The 19,773-nt window shown below is 65.5% G+C and overlaps 1 protein-coding gene across 4 annotated transcripts in view; it reads left to right on the plus strand.

The window, feature by feature from the left end:
- Positions 1-19,391, plus strand: part of PEBP4 (phosphatidylethanolamine binding protein 4) — a 62,771-nt gene extending 43,380 nt beyond the window's left edge. For all 4 annotated transcript variants that reach the window (XM_067312475.1, XM_067312478.1, XM_067312476.1 and 1 more), the window contains 3 exons: positions 14,757-14,802; positions 15,175-15,291; positions 18,952-19,391. In XM_067312475.1, the coding sequence (XP_067168576.1) occupies positions 14,757-14,802; positions 15,175-15,291; positions 18,952-19,043 (255 nt within the window). In that variant the 3' untranslated portion in view covers positions 19,044-19,391. The remainder of the gene's footprint in view (positions 1-14,756; positions 14,803-15,174; positions 15,292-18,951) is intronic.
- Positions 19,392-19,773: the final 382 nt, after the last annotated feature.

Here is a 19,773-nt window from a genome sequence, read left to right on the forward strand (position 1 = left end):
TGCCCAACGCTCAGGGTTTGCATTGGGGAGTTGGTGCCGATGCTCAGGGTTTGCATTGGGGAGTTGGTGCCCGACGCTCAGGGTTTGCATTGGGGAGTTGGTGCCCGACGCTCAGGGTTTGCACTGGGGAGTTGGTGCCCGACGCTCAGGGTTTGCACTGGGGAGTTGGTGCCCAATGCTCAGGGTTTGCATTGGGGAGTTGGTGCCCGACGCTCAGGGTTTGCACTGGGGAGTTGGTGCCGACGCTCAGGGTTTGCATTGGGGAGTTGGTGCCCGACGCTCAGGGTTTGCACTGGGGAGTTGGTGCCCGACGCTCAGGGTTTGCATTGGGGAGTTGGTGCCCGACGCTCAGGGTTTGCACTGGGGAGTTGGTGCCGACGCTCAGGGTTTGCACTGGGGAGTTGGTGCCGATGCTCAGGGTTTGCACTGGGGAGTTGGTGCCCAATGCTCAGGTGTGACGGGTGCATCCCAGGCAGCATCCCGCCATGTGACGGCCCCTGTGCAGGGGGGCCGGAGCCAGGAGCACTGGCCGCGTGCTCCAGAGCGCTGGGAACTAAGAGCGATGGGAGCTCGGGCCCAACCGGCGGCGCCTGGGCTTCGTGCACCCCTCGCGCCCGCCAGCGTTGCAGAGCTGCTGGCCCCAATGCGGGGAGCGCTGCCCGGCACCGCCAGGCCTCGGAGGAGGACGAGGAGGAGGAGGATGAAGAGGAGGTGAGCAGGGGGTCGGGGTGCAAGGGGATGCACAGGGAGCCCCAGTGCTCCCGAGCCTTTCCGGCGACGGCAGCGGTTCGCGTTCCCCCAAGCCGCTCGGTTCGGCGCCAGCGCGGCGGCAGCGAAGGGGCCGCGGGGGCCGCGGCATCGCGCCCGTGCCGCGCGGGGGGACCTTCGCAGCCGGGCGGCAGCTCCCCTCCCTCGCTGCAAAATGCTCTTTTGTTTTCCGGCAGAACTGCTCTTTTCTCCCTTTTTCCCCCTGCTCCCGCTCTCTCCCTCCCTTCCCTTCCGGCTCCTTCCCGGCAGCGACGCCGCTCCGGTCCCAGGCTGCAAAGCCCCCCCGCCTCCCCCTGCAGGGACCTGCAGCCATCTGGGTTTTTTTTTTTCCCCCCTTTCTTCTTTTTTTAAAGTTTCCCTGCGTCTTTGTCTTAACGAGCCAGGTTAAATATTCTGTAATCAGTGTAATAATACACCTGGACTTGTTCGCGAGATATCTGCCTTTTGTACTGCGACAGGACATTAATAGTAATTATTCTGCTTTGTAATTGGAGCTTTAAATACTAATTCAAACAGCCAGAGGAAAACCAATTAGTGCTAATTTATCTCTATGTGTTTTGGAGAGCCTGTGTCTGTCATACTGTGAAGAAATAGGTTGGTAATTAGTACAGTTGGGTGGTAGATAGAAGTAATTATCAGATTCTTTCATGTTCTTTAAAGGGGGAAAAAAAAAAAAGGAATCTGAGGGCTGCACGACTCTCCCTTTCCGAGGAAGTTTGCACCTCGGAGGAAGGCAGCGTGCCTCCCGGCTCTCCCGGCGCTGTCCGGGCCGCACGAGGCCTCGGGCTGAGCGTTCCCGGCGGAGCCTCCGGAGCCGGGTGCCGGTGGCGGCGGGGATGCGGGCGAGCAGCCGTCCCGGCTCTGCCGCCTGGGGAAGATCCGCCCGGCGCTTCCTTCGGCTGCTCAAGGAACCGATAACGCGGGGAACGCGGTTGTTCCCCCTCGGGATGCTGGAATGAGCCGGGCCGGGAGCCGGGCAGGACCCGTGGGAATTCATTAATGGCCCGTTCTGCCTCCCCGTCGCTCTTCAAGAGCCCGGTTGGAGTTACCTAGGTAATAACAAAGTGCACGGCTCCAGGAGGGAGGGCACGGATTAAACGGATTTCTCCTCCTCCCCTCCTTGCCCCTTTTATTCCTGCCAATGTAAGATTTTTTTGTTTAGGGAAAGAAAAAAAACAATAATAAGCAAATGCTAATGATGGAAAAAAAGCGCATTTTTTCAAGGGAGGGAAGAAAATGCTGCTGGAAGTATTCTATGCGAAGAGATGCCGGGGGGCACAATATATCAAAGAAAATATAATACACCCAGGTTAAAACTAATGATTGCCATATAATTAGATGTGAACCATTGTGCTATAAATGTGTATTCTTCAGCGTGCTGTGATTTTACTGTAAAAAAGAGAGAGAGAGAGCGAGCGAGCGCGCGAGAGAGAGAGACCGCGCAAGAGAAAGAAAGACAGAAAAACACAGAACCCAGCAACATACTATAAAAAGAACTCTGTTGACTTTTCTGCTGTTTAGTATTCCTTGCCCGTACTCCCCCGGGAGTATGTAATTAGTGCTTTATGAAGAGTGCATTTAAAGCAGTTTAATATTCACCTCATTCAGTCTGAAACAATGTGATCACTGCTTAGACAAATCACTGCTCCTCACTGACATCCTCTGTCAGTACATTACCTCTGAAAAGACCTTTCAAGAGGCTTGGATGTTAATTAGTTGTCTATCATGTACAAACAGAGCAGCGAGCAGAAGGGCTGCGCCAGGCCAAAGACACACAGGGAAATACTGGAAATACTTTTTTTCTCCTCCCCCCCCCCTCCTTTTAATGGAAATTCACGGCTCCGCCGTCCCCGCACCCCGCTCTGCTGGCTCGTGGCGGCGTTGGGCCTGTGGAGGAGAGGGAGGGAGCGGCGGCCGGGTTTCCCTGCCGCCGGGGCGCTTCCAGGCGGGCCCGGGCAGCCCTGCTCCCTCGCCTCCGCCGGCCCGGCCCCGGCGCTGCCAAACCACCGCCGCCGCTGAGCCGCGCTCCGCTTGCTCCGCTCCGGCAGGACGCCTGCCGCGCCGCCCCCCAGGCCCTCTGCCCCCCGGTGTGAGTGTCCCGGCCCTGCATCCCGGCCCTGCATCCTGGCCCTGCATCCCAGCCCCGCATCCCAGCCCTGCATCCTGGTCCTGCATCCTGGTCCTGCATCCCAGGCTGCATCCTGGCCCTGGACCCTGGCCCTGCATCCCAGCCCTTCATCCCAGCCCTGAATCCTGGTCCTACTTCCCAACCCTGCATCCCAGCCCTTCATCCTGGTCCTGCATCTTGGCCTTGTGTCCTGGTCCTGCATCCCTACCCTCCATCCCAGCCCTGCATCCCTGTCCTTCATCCTTGTCCTGCATCCCAGCCCTGCATCCTCATCCTGCATCCCAACCCTTCATCCTGGCCCTGGATCCTGGTCCCACATCCCAGCCCTTCATCCTGGTCCTGCATCCCAGCCCCACATCCCTGCCTTGCATCCCAGCCCTGCATCCTAGTCCCACCTCCCAGTCCTGCATTCTGGCCCCGCATCCCTGCCCTGTACCCCAGTCCCAGATCCCAGCACTGTGTCCCAGTCCAGCATCCCAGCCCCAGGCCCTGGTGCTCCCCTTGGCCGCACATGCCGGCCCGCATGCCGCAGGTGCGCTCCCGAGGACATGGCGACACGCCGCGCATCCCTGTCCCCGCCGAGCCGCGCGGCGCCGCTCCCTTTCGGAAGCGTGACGATGCTGCCCTTCCCTGAACGCTTGGGAAGCGCGGCTGGAAATGCCGCTTCCTAAGGAGCCGGCCGAGCCGCTCGCAGGGAATGCGCTGCAGCCGCAAAAACCTCGCCGCCTTTAAGGACACCCGCGCAGGGGGGAGCAGGCACGGCACTGCGCCGCGCTGGGCTGCGGGAACGCCGCCGGATCCGGGCGCCCGCCAGCACCGGCATCTGCACCCGCCACCGGGGAGGCTGCCGGCCCCAAGGCCGGCGGTTCGGGGTTTAATCCCGGGACTGACTCTGGCTTAGCGACTGAACATGCTGAACGAGCTTTTCTGCACCTATAAAGCGTGGTTACTGACACCCACCCACTTTTCCAACATGCTTCAAAATGAATGGCTGGAAAATACTATAGGAAAACTAAGTATTACTATTTAAAACGGAGCTTAGCTTAACATAGTGGTTTTACCCAGTAAGAAGCTACCTAAGTTAGCTGCGACGCTCACTTTATCACCGCCGATAAACAGCTCCGGCTGTGAGCGACGTGCCGGCTGCCGCGGCCGGCAGCGCTTCCCCCCGGCGGCGCGGGGCCAGCCAGGCCCGGAGCGTGCTTTGGGCAGGGAAACAGCAAATTTGGCTTCCGGATCGTGGGAGCGAGGCTGTGAAGAAAAAAAAGGGGAGGTCAAAAATGCAAAATATTTGCGGTGAGGAGCAAATAATTCAAGCAAAGAAAAAGGAGCGCACAAAACGATCCGTCCGACCTGGGAATTTTCGTAATGCGTTTTGTCAGTGCGAAGAAATGGAAGAGCTGGTGACACGTTTAGGGTTGCAGGTGGCCTGGTTCTGCGGCTGGGGCGGGTGCGCTCGCTGTTTGGGTGCGCAGGAGTCCTGCTCGTCTCCGGCAGGTCCCTGGCGTGCCGGCCGCGCTTGCCGGCCCGGAGCCGCTCTGCAGCGGCCAACAGGCCGCGTTTCTCCTGGTGCTCTGCGTTCGCCTCCCTGTGCACGATCCCCCCGTGCACGATCCCCCCTGCACACCCCGTGCACAACCCCCCGTGCACATTCCCCCCGTGCACGATCGCCCCATGCACGATCACCCCATGCACGATCCCCCTGCACAACCCACCCTGCACAACCACCCATGCACGATCCCCCTGTGCACAGCTCGCCGTGCACAACCCCCCTGTGCACAACCCCCCTGCACAGCCGCCCGTGCCCTGCAGCCCCGCGTGCACCACGGCACGGCTGCACCGAACGTCCCCGCGGGACGCCCTCCCGCGCCGCCCCGGCTGGCTCCCAACCCAGCAGCTCCACACCCTGCGGATTGGGTTTTTTCCCCCTTTCTCTCCCCTTTCCAACAGCTTCCCTGGCTCTCTTAGTCACGAAGGTGAGGCACTGACAGAGCCACAGACATCAAAAACAAGAGGTGATGAAACGCCAGGAATAATTAAGTTGCACTAAATCACTGGGCCCTGGTGGCACCGTGCCAAAGCGCTGAGGAAACTGGAGCACGAACTAGCCGAGTTATTATTAATAATCACCATCGCCATCATGAACAACAACCTATTTTGCGCCTCTCAGTCCCGAAGGAGTGGGAAGCACCCAGCCAGCCTCCGAGCGTGGGCAGGGGAGAGGATGGTCCGCGGCTGCCGCGTGGGGTGCAGGTCACGGGAGAGATCCGGCGCGGTTTTGTGGCTGCGCTTTTTGGGGAGCAGCTCGTGTTTTCCTCCTCCTTTGCCCATGCAAAGGTCATCGGCGTGAAGCTGGCACGGGACCGAGCTGCGCCAGGCTCGGTGGGGCGGCCCCGGAGCGGGCACCGCGGCTGCACCGGATGGGTCCCTCGGCCACCCGGAGCGCCACCGGCAGGGCTCATCCCGCGCACCCCGGGCTGCCGGCGGCCGGGATCCAGAGCAAGCCCGCTCCCGCGGTGCATCCTCCCCGCCGGCCCGGAGCCGTTACGTAACGCCGCCCTTATCCGCCCGCCATCGGGGATCATCGTCGCGCTGGGCTGCGGGAAAGAGCTCCGCGTTCCCGGAGCGTGGGCGAGCCGACCCGCGGGCCGGCGTTGCGCAGGGCGCCTGCAGCCCGCAGCGCTGCAAGAGGCTGCGACCGCCCGCGACGCCCGGCGGGCAGCCGGCGCGGCCCCGGTTCTGAAAGCCCTCGCTCCGCGCGGGGCGCCGGGGCGCTTTCCGCCCGTTTTCCACCCTGGGCCTTTGCATTGCAAAGCGCCGGCGGCGGATATTTGCCCCGCGGGCGGGCAGCGCGCGGCGGAGCGCCTTAGCGGGGTGCCGGGGACGAGGGGGCGACGCGGGGCCCCGCTCGCCCGCCGTCCCCGCCTGCACCGTTGCGTCAGCGTAACTGCGCCGGCCCGGCCAAGATCCCGCTTGGCAGCGCGCGCCAAACCGTGTCGAAACCTCTGCAAATCCACTGTGTCTGTAAAAGTGCTCCGAGGCGCGCGGATAAACCTTTAATTCCCTCCCAGCGCAGGGCCTCGTTCCCGCGGCCCCGGCTGCAGCTTCCCGCTCGGGTCAGGCACCGGCGGCGAGCTGCAGTCGGACGCGGCCGGCAGCCCGGGCACGAAGGGTCTCGTCACAGCAGTCCCCTAAACTCGGGTGGATTTACGGTCACGGCGAACAAACCCGGAGCTGGGCTGCAGCCCTCTCGCTCGGCCTTTGCGCCTCCGTGCGGGTGACGACAGCGCCGGCTGTTGCTCCACGCCTGGCAGGACGCGGGTCCCCGCCGCCGGGAGAGCGCTTGCCCAACCTGCCGAAACCTGCGCCGGCGACCACCCTCTCTTGGGCAACGCTCCTGACTCAAGATCCCACCCCGAGCCGCAGCTGCCTGCCGCCTCTTACAACACAGCTCCATGCAAACTGGTTTCCCCACGAATCCCTCTTCCAGCAGTCGCAGGGTTTTTTTCCCCTTCCCGCGACCTGCTTGTCCAAGAGGTGCCGGGGCCTCGTGCCGCTGCCAGGTTTTTGGGGGAAGCGGCGAAGCCCAGGCACGATGCTGGGGGGCAACATCTGGCGATGCCGTCCCGGTGCCGGGGGCCGACCAGCTCTTTTTTACATGGAGGGCCCAAATGATTTCCCAGGGGAACGGGAGCAAACGCAGGGAACCATGCTGTGTCCCGGGTATACAGCAAGTGCAAGTGGTTAATACCTTCCCCGAGAAATGAAAAGTCGATCACTTATTTTCGGGCCCGCTGGGCTAATACCCATCCGCAGCGGGCGCTGGACGTGGCCCTAGCGCACTTAGACGTCCGCGGTCACTGCTAACCCCGTCCCGCCTGTTTATAAATGCGATTTCCCCCCCTCGTGAACGCCCCGCCGGCGCTTTGCACGACTCCTGCTGGGATCCCCAGGGAAAGGGTCTCCGGGGGCCTGTGCCGGCAGCCGAAGGGTCGCGGGCGCCAGCGGTGCGAAGCCCCCGGCCGCGGCCCCGCGTGCGCGCCCAGCCCCGTTTCCCAACGCCGCCGGCGGCTTGCACGCGTGCGTGCGTGCGTGCGCGCGGCTCCGCCGGAGCTGCAGACGGAAGGTGTGTCAGCGCGCCGTGCCCGGCTCGCCCGGCGCGTGGGCGGCGGGTTCAGCGCCGTCTTGTCAACACTTGAATATGTTGAGCATCACTCACGGGGCCTTCTGCAAGAGACCTATTAAGTTAATTACCGCGCGCGCACGCATGTGTGTGTGTGTGTGTGCGTGTGCGTGTGTGTGCGAGAGCGAGTGTGTGCGCGCCGGCGATGTGCAAATTTGGCTTTCCTGGTCGCCAGAGGCCCGTGATGCAAGCGCCAGATGTGCGATGACATCTCGTCTGGCTGCAGCGGCGCAGCGCCCGCCCGGGGCCGCCGGATCCCTCTCGCCGCTCGCTCGGGAGGCGAAAGCGCCTCGCGGAGCCGGTGGGAAGCCAAGGGGGGGGATGGACGGGCTCCGGCCCTGGAGGGCTCGGATGCAGGGACCCCCTCCGCAGGGATGAGCAGGAGGTCAGGGAAAGGGGTGCTTGGCCGGTGCATCTGCACCGCCATCCACGAGGGGCCCGAAATAAAAAGGGGGCAGAAGCAGCCGCTGCTCCTCTCCCGCCGAGCGCCGCGGTGGCAGCAGCCCCTCCGCACCCGGACAAACTGCCCCGTGCCCGAGTCCCCCGGAGAAACACCCCAGCATCGCCCGGTCCCCAGCCCCGGCGCCGCCCCGCAAACCCTTTCCTTTGCCGCCCCCTCAAAGAGGTGCGAAAGGACTTTCCCCGGCCGGAGCTGGGAGCCGGCGGGACGCTCCGGCCAGCCGAGCCCGTTCGGCTGCCTCCGTGGGCGCTGCGTGCCCCCGGTGTGCTCCGGCGAGGGCGGCTCGGCCCCGCTTCCCGCCGGCCCCGGGCGCGCCGAGAAAGCCCCGAGCCCCGTGGGAGCCCTGTTCCGGTGGACTTTTATGGAGAAAAGGGAAGTCGGTGGCGCTGCCGGAGCAGCCTTGGCAGGAGGTGCCGTTGAGCGCCCGCCAGGCGGATGGATGATGGTGCGGCAGCCGCCGCGGCCGCGTTTAACCCCTCTTGCTCAGGACGCGGCGCGGCGGGAGGCCGAGCGCGGCGTTTCCTTGCCGCCCAGCGCTCTTGTCCTTCCTATATCCCCCCCCCAAAAAAAAACCGGGAGCAGGGGGAGCTCGTGTTGCTCAAAGGAGAGACATTTCCCACGGGAGTTTGCAGCATCCCGGGGCAGCTCTGGAGTCTCCCCTTGCACCTTGCAGCTCCTGCTCTCCGGACGCGGCTCCGGAGCGACAGCGGGGCCGGGGCTGGGCTTTCCCAGCAGATGCACAGGGGAGACTTTTTTGGGCAACAGAAGGGGGGGGGGGGAAAAAAAAACCCCAAAGCACTCGTTCCCCGGCGCTCCCATCAGATTAGCAGAGCCGAAGCAGCCCGCTTGGCCCAGAGCGGCAGCCGAGCTGCCACGCGCGCCCTTTGATCCGCCCCCGCGCCGGGCGCCCGGCGGGGCTCCGCGGCGGACGCCCCCGGCAGCAGGAACGCGCCGCGGAGCCGCCGCTCTCCGTGGGGTGCCACGCCGCGGCTTTCGCCCCTTTGCAGATGCAAGAGCAGGGTGCAGGCACCCCTGCCCCGCGGTCGTATTTCTTCTTTGGAGGGTGGCAGCGCCGGGAACGAGCTGGTGCTTTGCAAGCTCCGAAGCAAACGCATTCCCTTCCCAAAGCCCGGGCAGGCCGCGGGCTTGGCCACGGGTGCATCCGCGCGGCTGTCCCGTGCACGACCCTGGAGCGACATCGGGCTTGGGCTCTGCTCTCGCGTGCACGTAATGAGGCTACGGTCCTTTAAATGCCTGAATTAGGCAAAATTTGGTGTTTCTCCAAGAATCCTCCGGAAATCTGCTGCTGGAAAAGCAAGCTAATCTTAAAGCTACACGCATGCCGAGCAAACCAGTTTTCCCCTGCGAGAACTGCAGAGACCTGGGATGGAAAAGCCCATTTCGGTCCTACCCAGCCCTCTCTCTGACCAGCTCGAGCTTGTTCCCCACACCGAAATCTTGGGGCCTTTGCTCGCGACTTAAATCTCTCCCTGCTCGCCGCGTTGTGCCTTTCTCTGGATTTTTTGCTCGGAGGGGCGCTTTGCAGGCAACGCGGCCCGGCTCCCGAGGCATCCTCAAGTGCAACGGGGCAGTACGCTGCCGGCGGGTGCCCCTGCAGCGGGGTGCAACGGGGTGTTTGGAGGGTGCCGGGGGGCTGCTGGGGGGGCGGGCTGGGGCAAAATCGGCGCCTTTCCCCCCCCCCGCCGGCAGTCCTTCGCTCCCGGGGCAGCACCGGGCCAGCGGGTCAGGGTGACTCATCGGGAATCCAGCTCCGTCTCGTTGCAACACCGCGCGGATATAAACCCCAGGCAGCCGCGGAGCCCAGCATCCACTCGGCTTCCTAACACGCCCCTGAGGTTGCTATCAACATCCTTATTGTTATTAGCGATTGCATTCATCATTTATCATCCTGCTTTACAACAGAGGCCCACGGGCTTGGAAACGGGGTGTAGCCGCCCGGGGAGCGATTGCAACGCCGTCCGAAGGGTCTTTTGGGTGCGCCCGGGCACGCGGCGTGGGATTTGGGTTGCCCCACCGCGAGCGCCGCTGCGCGCCCTGCTCCCGCTGTGTGCTTCGGTTCCCAGCCAAAGTAAATGAAACCGGAGCAGCGCTGGTGCAAACTGCGGTCGGGGCATGTACGGCAGTTTCCATAGGCCGATTAGTCAGGTTTAAATCATCCTTTTATTGAACTGGTGCAATTTGCTTGCTTAAGTGAGCCCTGACACTCACCTGCCAGGGACCCGGCGGAGAAGCGTGTAGCAAGACAGCGGGGAGCAGGGCGCGGGAAACTTTCCGTTTTGCGGCAGAAATTTGCAGGAGCTGCAGGGGTTTCGGAGCGGTTACCCCAGCCGTGCGCCGGCATCGCAGAGCAGCGGGTTGCTCTCGCGTACCTCGGCTCCCAAACGCATCGCTTACACCCGTGCCGAAAGCGCCCCGTGCCTCGCGTGCCGGCGGCTGCGAGCCCGGGGCTGGAGCGGAGCAGTCCCGCGCCTCGCGCCTCGCTGACCTGCCCCTGTAGCAGCACGGCTATTTTAAACCCCCTTCCTTTTTTGAACAAGAAGTGTTTTGGCTGCAGTTTCAAAACCGCGGCGGTGTCACAACAGCCTCCGCCCGCTGGCTCGGACCCCTAACCTAGATAGTTAAGGAAAGATGCAGATAGGCAAATTGTGGGACTGTCAGAAACGCCTAAGCCGGGCAGGTATCTGTCGTTCGCTGGAAATCCACCCAGCAGCGCCTCCCTCTTTTGAAACGGGATGTTTTGGCTGCCGAAACGCCGGCCGTTGCCGTTCAGGGGAAGCGGAGGAGCCCGATGAAAGTGGCTGTGATCTCCCTCCTCTTTGCAGCGCGTGGATCTGAGCGGTTTAGGTTGTTAAGCGCAGCATTTTGTCTCTGCTGCTTTCATGCTCCTAGATGAAAAATTTTGCAAAGCGCCAAACACCGAGGTGATTTATGTTTATTTTGCTTAGTTAATAACCCAACAGCATGTCCTTCCCTGGGGCATTAGGGCGTATCAGACAAACATTAATTTAAATTACAACTGTGCCCGATATTTATTTTTTAATATACTTTTATGGTAGCCTTCCGCATTTATAACAATCTAGAAAAAAGGCAGGGCTCTGCTGGGAAGATGTAGTTGCTACCCAGCAGTGCTGAAAGCCACGGGCACCCCGGGAACGCGGGGCGAGGGTCCCTCCGAGCTCGTCCCAGCTCGCCCGCTCGCGTCCTGGCTGCTGAGAAACCCTCGATGTCGGGGCACCATGCTCCTATTAAAAGTCCAAGGTTTGGGCTTAAGTTACTTATATATATATATATTTATATTATATATATATTGGGCAATATATTATAATATTGGCATGCTTGTATTGCCAGGGCGGCCCCGCATGCACAGAGCTCCCAATGCTCACGGGTACGCGCGCTTTTTGTACGGGTGCCTTGATGATCCCGCGCGGATCCCGCGCGGATCCCGGCGTCCCGGCGCAGAGGTGCCGGCCGGGCGCTCGGCGCTATTGCACACCGCGTTGCGTGCCTGCACCAGCTCTTTCCAAACCGCCGCTGCCCCGAATCCGCAGGGCCAAACCCTTCCCGTCACCGCTTGCGTTAAGTCACTCCCTGCCGTGCAAATGCCGCGCTGAAATAATTTTGGGAGCAAGACGCTCGCCGGGAACCGGGGGGTTATGAGGGTCCGAGGCCTCCGGCGGGCTCCCGCTCCCGTGAGCGCGCGGCTGCCGCTCGCCTCTCTCGTGCTGCCGGGCTCCCGCAGCCTTCCCGCGGCTCCCCGTCTTCTCCTCCCGGGTGAAAAGTCTATTTAATCTGTCGGAACAGCGGTTTTTCCACACCGTGTTGTCTCTCTCTGTATTTTTCAATTTCTACCCTTTTCTGATGGAGGGAACACGACGTGGACATGCCAAGGTTTAATTCGGTGGCATAACGACGCTGGCATAATCGGATGTGACATTTATCACAAAAAACAATTAGCACGGCGCGCTCTGACGGTCTCCGCCAGGCACAGAAACCCGGCTGAGGGCGATCGGAAAATCAGCAAAAGGGCAGCTTTGCCCTCAAAATTACCGAGAGCGCCGCTACCTGCGGAGACCGGCTGTAAAGCAGAGGGGCTGGGGGACGCACGAGGGGAATTCGGAGCAGGTGGAAAACCTCCCGGGCGCCGGTGCCGGCGGCGCAGAGCAGAGCGGAGCGGAGGCGTGTGCCGCCCGGCCGGGCGCAAGGACGCGGGCACCCGGAGCAGCATCCAGCCGCAATTATCCGCTTATTCCTGACTGCGGTTGCTGGAGCCTCCGGTTTGTTTGCAGGAGGCTGATTCCCGCGCGGGCTGGTCCGCCCTGGCCCGGCTTTTCCCCCGCGCTCCTGAGAGCCAGCTCGCAAATCCCGGCCTCATTAAAAAGATCACAGAGAGACGGCGAGCGGGCAAGAGAGCAGCGAATCCGGGCTCGGGCTGCGCCGGCTTTGAAGCCGCCTGCCCCCGTGAAGCCGGCGTGCCGTAAGCGAGCGGCGCAGGAGGCGCCTGCTTGTTTGGGGATTAACTTCCCCATTCGCTAATCGTTCTTTAGTCGGATCAGGCGGCCGGGCCGGGGGGGTCCCCGCCGCGGGGCCGTGCCCTCCGGCGCCGCTCGGACCTGGTGGCCGGTCGGCTACGGCGCCGGTTCCCACGCCCGGCCCCGGCCTCGTGCCCGCTCCCCTCGGTGCGGCTGGGACCGGGCACGCTCCAGAAAAGAAAGGGGAAAAAAGAAAAGAAAGAAAAAAAAAGATCAAGGGGAAAACAACATGTGACTCACCCCCTTCTTATTTTTATTTATTTCTTCCCCCACCGCCACTCCCCGACGCTTGGATGTGGAGCAGGCGGCACCCGGCCCGGCCGCGAGGTTGCCCGCGCCCTCCGCTCCCATGTGTCGGCACGTCGGCACGTGCGGCCGGGCGCGATGTGCCCCGGGTCCCCGTGGGCTCCCGAGGGTCCCCCGCCGCCATCCCTTGCCCCGGCCCGCTGCGCGCCCACCGCCTGCCCTTCCCAGCCTCCCCGCTGGCCGGAGCGTGGGAATTTCTCCTTCCGAGTCCCAGAGCAGCTCCCCGGCAGGGGCAGCAAAAGCAAAAAACGAGCGCAAATGGTGTCATTAGGAACTATTAGCGCTCTCATAAAAGGGTATTAATAAACGCGGCGGCTCGTCAGCGTCCATTAACGCGGCTCGTGGCAGGGATGCTCGGGGCTGCCGCCGGCGGCACTCGGCGGGCGGCGACACCGATGGACCCCGCGCCGACGGCCCGGGCACGGGGCTGTTGGAGGGCTGTGTTTCAGCAAAGGGGCAACGGCGCGGGGCGGGGCGGGGATTTATTCCTCCCTGTGGATCCTTTCTCCTGCAGCAGGAAAGCCTGCCGGTGAGTGCAGGTGCCCCGTCGCCCTGGGGAGCCGCTGGCCCCGCCGCCCGGCTCCTGCCCCGGCCAGACGCTGCTCCAGCATCACGCACGTCCCGGCCAGCTCCTCCCCGCGGCGCGGCGGCCCCTGCCAACCGAGAGCAGAGGGTGCTGCCTTGCCTTTCCGATACCTGTTTATTGTAGGAAGAGGCACGGTTTGGAGTACGTGTCCCTACTTTCTCCCTCCCGCCCTCTTCCTGTTCTCTCCTCTTAAAAGGAGCTTTATCCTTTGACTCTCCCATCCCCGGGGCTAGCGAGAACCCACTGCCTCTCGGGGCTAGCCGGCAACCCACATCAGCAGGCAGGAAAACAGGGAGGAGGCCCAGCCTCTCCCGATAAGCCCATGGCGAAGCCAGGAATAGAACGAGGTCCCCGAAACCCGCAGTCCCTGCCTTTGAAGCTGTGGCCTGGGATAAAGGTGGCTGGCAGCTGGCCCGGCTGCACAGCGCGGCGAGGAGAGGAGAGGAGAGGCTGGGGCTGGGCTGGGCTCCGAGCCGCGGGTGCAGGGAGCTTCCTCTGGGAGCCGAGCCCAGTGGCAGATCCTGCCCGGCTCGCCCCTTTGGTCGGGGCACATCTGCATGGAGCAAGTGGGCACATCTGGATATGGCAGGGGGGCGAATCTGCATGGAATTGGCATGCACATCTGGATGGAATTGGCATTCACGCATCTGGATGGTGCAGGCAGGCACATCTGGGTGTAGCAGGAAAACACATCCAGATGGAGCAGGTGGTCCCATCTGGATGGAGCAGGAAGGCACATCCAGATGGAACAGGCAGTCCCATCTGCATATAGCAGGAAGGCACATCCAGATGGAGCAGGTGGTCCTGGCTGGATGGAGCAAGCTGCACATCTGGATGGAGCAGGATGGCACATCCAGATGGAGGAGGTGGTCCCAGCTGGGTGGGCCAGGCATGCAGATCTGCACAGAGCAGGTATGAACATCTGTATGGATCAAGCATGCACATCTGGGTGGACCACCTCATCCTGTTTGGGTGGAGTGGGCAGGCACATCTGGATGGGGAGAGTCTGCACACCTGCGCGGGGCTGCATGCCCATCCGGATGGGCCAGGCACGCACATCTGGACGGAGCGGGTGCGCACATCTGGCCTGAGGTGCACTGCTCCTCGGTGGGCCGGGACCGCAGCTGGCGATGCACTGCGCCCTCGGCCCCGAGACGTGCCTGGGGTGCTGCACCCCAGCAGCTTCCCCCCCCCCCGAAAAACAAGGGACGCGAAGCTGCTAGTCAGCACTGAAAATCTTAGTCATCACGTCTCTGTCATCGGGATATTTTTGGCTCCGGCTGCAAAAATGGCGAGAGCGCCTCGCCGAGCTGCTCGCCGGGGCTTTCGCGGGCCTGCGGCTCGCGGGAGAGCGTCTGCGGGGAGGCTGCGGCCGCCTGCGGCTCCGTGAAAAGCAGCTTCCTTCCCCTCGGGAGAAGGGCGACGCTGCGATCCCGCCGCCCGCGCCGGGGAGCCGGCCGTGCTCCCCGCTCAACCTTTGCTCGCGGCTCTCCGGTGCATCTCTGCAGGGCTGATAACTGCGGGGCCGCGGTGGAGGCGCGCGGGCAGGGCAGGAATAGCGGGCGCAGGAAGAGGAGGATTTTGGAGCGGCGGTGGCGGGAGGTGGGGGCCAGCCGGGCACGGCAGTGCAAAGGGCGAAGGGATCCCGGAGAAACGCCGCTGCCTGGCCTTGAATCGCGATGCGCCGGGCGGGGAGGGAGCCCGGCGCCGTCGCTGCCTGCGGAGCGGCCGCCGGACAACGCTCCGGCCGCTCACCCGGCTCGCTGTCGTTTCAGGGCGCCGATCTGAGGGCCGGCACCCCCGGAGGCCGCGTGCTGACAGGTGAGCGCAGCCCCCGCTTCACGCACGCGGCGGGACGCCAGCGAGGCCCTTCGCCGCGAAACCGGGCGGATTCGGCTCGCGGCAGGCGACCTGGCCCCCGCGGCCTCCGATGGGCCGGAGGCGCCCGGCACCGGGGATCTGCATCCGGAGTTGGGCTCCGCTGGCGGGAGCTGCTCCGTATCGAGCTCCCTGCTGCCAGAAAGCAAGAGGGGAAGAGCTTGGAGGGGTCTGCGGGCAGGTCCCCGCTGCGGCTCGCCCCGCGCCCGGCGCTGCATGGGGCACGGCTGCCGAAAACGGCGCCGGTGCAGCGGGGAGAGCATCCCGCGCCGGGGCCCGCAGCGGGCTCAGCCGCGGCCGTTTCTGTCCCCGCAGAGTACGTCCGCCCGGCGCCGCCGTCCCGGAGCGGCTACCACCGCTACCAGTTCCGCCTGTACGAGCAGCCGGCGCACGAGGCCGTGGCCCTGAGTGCCGAGGAGCTGATGTCGCTGGGTAAGGATGCGCCGGGGCCGGCCGCGCTCGCGCTGCATTAGCCGCTGCACCGCGTCCTGGGGGCGGCGGAGAGCTGCGTGCCGGCACCGTGCCGCTCCGGACACGTCGGAGCACCCCCGGAGCAAAGCGTGCCGACGCAGCTGGGTGCAGGGAGTGACGCTGGCCAGCCCCATCCTCCGGCTGCGTCCGGGTGTCCGTACGGCAGCCCCTTCCCGGCACAGTCGGTGCAGAGGAGCAGCGCGAAAGGGTTTCTCTCGCGGCCTGCGCCGCGCACGTGCTCTGCGCGCTGGCCGTACCGCGGGCGCACAGCCGCACCTCCGCACCTCCGCACCGCCGCACCTCCGCACCTCCGCACCGCCGCACCGCCGCACCTCCGCACCTCCGCACCTCCGCACCGCCGCACCTCCGCACCGCCGCACCTCGAAGCGGCCGGCGGCGGGTCTGCGCTCTGCGCAGGCGCCGAGCGGCTGAAGCCTCCAGAAGAGGGCACTAAACCATGACCTATATGCGCCGGCGGATTTCTCTCCTTCCCCAAACTATTTGTTCATTGTTCAAATCCGTGGGAAATGGGAGAGCGAGGGGGAACAGCAAAATGCCGAAAATAAACGAGCGCGCCTCCGTTGCTCTGCCCCGGGCCGCGGCATGGCGGCGGAGCGGCGGCTCTGCGGCTCCCCGGAGCGAGCGCCGGCTGCGCGCGGTGTGAAACGCGCTGTTTACGGGAGAGGTGTTTCCCCAGGGCGGCCCTTGAGTTGTTTCATCAGGAAAAGAGGAAAAAGGAGGCTCCTTCTCCGCGAGTGTTCGGGATCGATCGCTTGCTCTCCTGCTGTGCAGCCCGGCAGGTAACCCGGCTCTCCCGGTGCTGCAGTTTCCCTGCCGGAGCCGGAGCTGCTTCCAGGGAAAGGCAGGTCTCTGCCGTGGCTCCGCTCGGGAGCGGTGCTGGAGGCCCTGGGAGCAGGGTGGGCGCCGGCACGCGGTGCCTCGCGGCCCGGCACGGCGCGGCGCGGCGCGGCGCTCGCTCCCCTTCCCTCCAAACGCCAAGGGTTGCAGCCGTGTTTGTGTTTTTGCTAGATGAGAGATAAGAGCTTGTGGTCTGCAAAATGTCAAACCCCAAACTCATCAAACCCAGAGGCGTTAGCGCTCGATTCCAGCGCCGGATCCGGCTGCTGGGTCCCTGCGCCGCCCGCGGCACCGAGCCGGGGAAACTCCCCTGCGCGCGGGGGAATTCAGCGATCCGCCAAAACTGAGCGACTCAGCGCCGGGATGAGCTGGCACCCGCGGCCCCGCGGCCCCGCTCTCCGGGGACCGTTCCCATGGGATCCTCCGAGAGGGTCCCTGAAGAGGCCCCGGGGCGGCCCCGAAACCAGGGCTGTCGCGGGGGGGGAAGTGTCCGGGTGTCGTTTAATGGGGGGAAAAAAAGAAAGAAGAGGCAAGAAAAGCCCAGCGAGCGAGCGAGGCCTCCCGCCTCCCTCCGCCGGGACACCATTAATCTTGGCAGAAAAGCGTCCGGGCTCCTCGCACAGGGAGCAGCCCCGCCGACGAGGCGGATAAATTACAGGCGGCAAAGCAGCCTCGGAGGAGCCGGCGCCGGGGGGACGGGGCGGCCCCGGCCCTCTGCTGCCTCAGTTTCCCCGTCTGCAGCGCGGGCGCGCCGAGGCCGCCGCGCGTGTGGGCGCCGGCCGCTGCTCCGGCTCGGGCGAGCGCGCCGATAAGGGCAAAGCCCTATGATATAATCCGCCAGGAAATGAGCTTGAAAGCGGCCCAAGCCGAGTATGAAGCGTCTCTTTGTTCGGGCGGGGAGGGGACGGGGCCGGCGCCCTCGGCCGCCCTCCCTTCCCCTGAACCCGTCCGTGAGTCACGGCGCCGGCGCTATCCATAGGGGCAGCCCGGGGGGTGCCGGGGCAGCGGGGCGATCCGGGGACGGTGCCGCATTTGCGGAGGGGAATCGCCGGCTGCAGCGGCGGGGGGGGAGATGCCGGGGCCGGAGCCGCCGCCGGGCTCGGGGATGCAGCCGGGCACCTCGCCGGGCAGAGGAGGAAGCAGCTCCGGTTTTGCTCAGCGCTTGTGCAAGAGCGACGGGGACGGGGACGGGGCGCTCGAGCTGGCGCTGTGATTGGGAGTCAGATAAGCCGCGCCGTGACATTAAAGAGCGGCACCGGGGAGGGGAGCGGAGCGGAGCGGAGCGGGGGGGGAGGATGGGTTTCAGACAAACAACAGGCTGCGGCCGGCGCTGTCGTCGCCGCCGCCACGCAGCGGCTTCCCGAGCGAGCCGCGGTGCCATGCCCTGGCGTCGCCCGTGCAGGCGAGGCCCGGCCGGACCCTGCCCCATCGTCCCCGCGGCACTGCCGGGAACGGGATGGCGGCACGGCGTGGCGGAGGCGCTTGTCCGGGTGCCTCGCGCCTCCCCGCCTGCCGGACTCGGGCTCCCCGCGGGACGCCGGAGCGGAGTTTGCATCCCTCGGGACACCTGCTGGCCCGTCGGCTCGGTACAGCCGGCCAGAATCTCCGCCGGCGGCGCGGGGACGGATGGGGCAGGGGAAGCCGTAGGATGCATCCCGCTCTTCTCCGCAGGGAGCGCGGCGTCACTGCCCTCCCCGGCCGGGAGGGAGGATGCTCTGGCTGCCAGCCAGCCGCACGATCGCCGCACACCCTCGCTCCGCGGAGGGGGATTTCGGGCGCCCCGGGCCAGGCACGAGGGAATCCCGCCTGCCCCCAGCGCCGGCGAGGGCTTCCCTGCCGCCTCCCGCGCAGGAAAAACCGAGGCCGGCTCCAGGCAAGAGCGAGGCCGCCCCGCGCGCCCCGGCCACCCTCGCCGCTGGCACGGCAGGGCCTGCTGCTTCCCGGCAGGGCACTCTCGCTTCCCGCAGTGACTCCCCGCCGGGCTCCGGGGCGGTTTCACTTCTCGCTCTGCGGAGGGCCGAGGGCTCCGTAGGGGTCTCCGCGCCTCTGCCCGCCGCCGGGAGCGCAGCCGGGCTTTTTCCGACGGTGGCAGCCCGGCTGGCGGAAGCCCATCCGGCAGAGGGGGTCCGAGCGGGCCGCGGGAGCAGGGCTGGAAGTATCCCCGGCTCCGGCATTTCACGGAGCATCGGCTTGGCGTGGGAAGGCGAGGGGAGCCGGGGGAAATCCAGCACGGCGGAGCAGCTCGGCGGCTGGGGATTTCCAGGCGCCTCGGGGTGGGCTTGTAGGAAGCTGTGGGACGGTCCGCGCCAAAGGTCGGCAGGAAGCAGCCGGGGGGCGGAGGGGGGGGCCCCGGGCGAGCGAGCCGCGCTCGCGCCGGCCGGCCACGGCGGACCGGCAGCCCCAGGGCTCTCCGCAGCCGCCGGACAGCGGGCACCCGGCGTCCCCGGGCAGGCGCCCGCCGCCGCTGCTGCTGCAGGATGTGGTCTGCGACGCTGCGGGCAGAAAATAAGCAGCGGATCGCAGGCAGCTCGCCGAGCCGTGCTGCTCCCGGCCCGGGGCTCCCCCGCCGCGGCTCGGCGCCGCGTTCGCCTCCCGGCCGCGGAGCCCCGGGCGCCTCCGGCCCCCGCGCTGGCTGCAAAGCCCTGGGGCTGCAGAAGCCGTCCCGCTGCTTCGGGCGGATCGCCGCAGCCCGGAAAGGCTTTGGGGGCTCCCGGCGGGACCCCTTTGCCTCACCCCGTTGCCTCTCTCTCCATCTCTCCCCAGGTGCCTGGTCCATGGAGCGCTTCGTGGAGCGGTTTCGGCTCGGCTCCCCCGTGGCGTCGACCCAGTTCCTCACGAAACACTACGGCGATTAGCCAGGGCAGCGGGAGCTGGCGGCTCGCCCCGGCCCTGCGCTCGGCCCCGCGCCGGTCCCTTCCGCAGCCGCAAGCTCTGCCGAACCCACCGTCCCCCGCGCCGCAGAGCCTGGCCTCCGCCGAGGAATTGCCCGGGAAGCGCTTTCCTATCAGCCCTCGGCTTTATAACCCGAAATCTTGGCTGCCCTCTTCCGAAACGCAGCTTCCTCGGCCGGGCTGGCCGTGCGCCCCAGCGGGGAGCGATCCTCGTCTCCCCCGCCACCCGCTCCCGGGAAGCCCCAGCGCGTCCCGCTGGCGGCCCGGCTCCCTTTCCCTGTGCCGCCTGCCGCTCGCGGAATAAAGCACGGATGCAGCACGGCGGGCTTCAGCGTTCCCAGGGGCCGGGGCCGGGCGGGGGGGAGCGGGGCTCGGAGGCTCGGTGTCATCGCTCTGGTCCCCCAGAAGCCGCAGGACGCGGTTTTCTTCCCGAGCTCCTTCTCTCCCTCGGCAGCTCTTTGCTCTGCTTGAGAGCGGAGCCCCAGCGACGGCGGCTGGGCGTCCAGAAGGGGCTGCCGGACCCCCCGTGCCCTCCCCGGGCATCGCCGCCGGGCCGGGCACGGCGCCCACGGCTTCCCACGCCGAATCCCGTGCCCGTTTCGGGGTCAGAGCTGGCCGGGCGGGATGGGGTCACCCCCCCTTGCAGCCGGAGGAGCGCTCGCTGGCACGGGACGGGGCAGGACCACGCACGGCT

This window comes from Apteryx mantelli, chromosome 29, assembly GCF_036417845.1.
Source record: "Apteryx mantelli isolate bAptMan1 chromosome 29, bAptMan1.hap1, whole genome shotgun sequence".
Taxonomy (NCBI): domain Eukaryota; kingdom Metazoa; phylum Chordata; class Aves; order Apterygiformes; family Apterygidae; genus Apteryx; species Apteryx mantelli.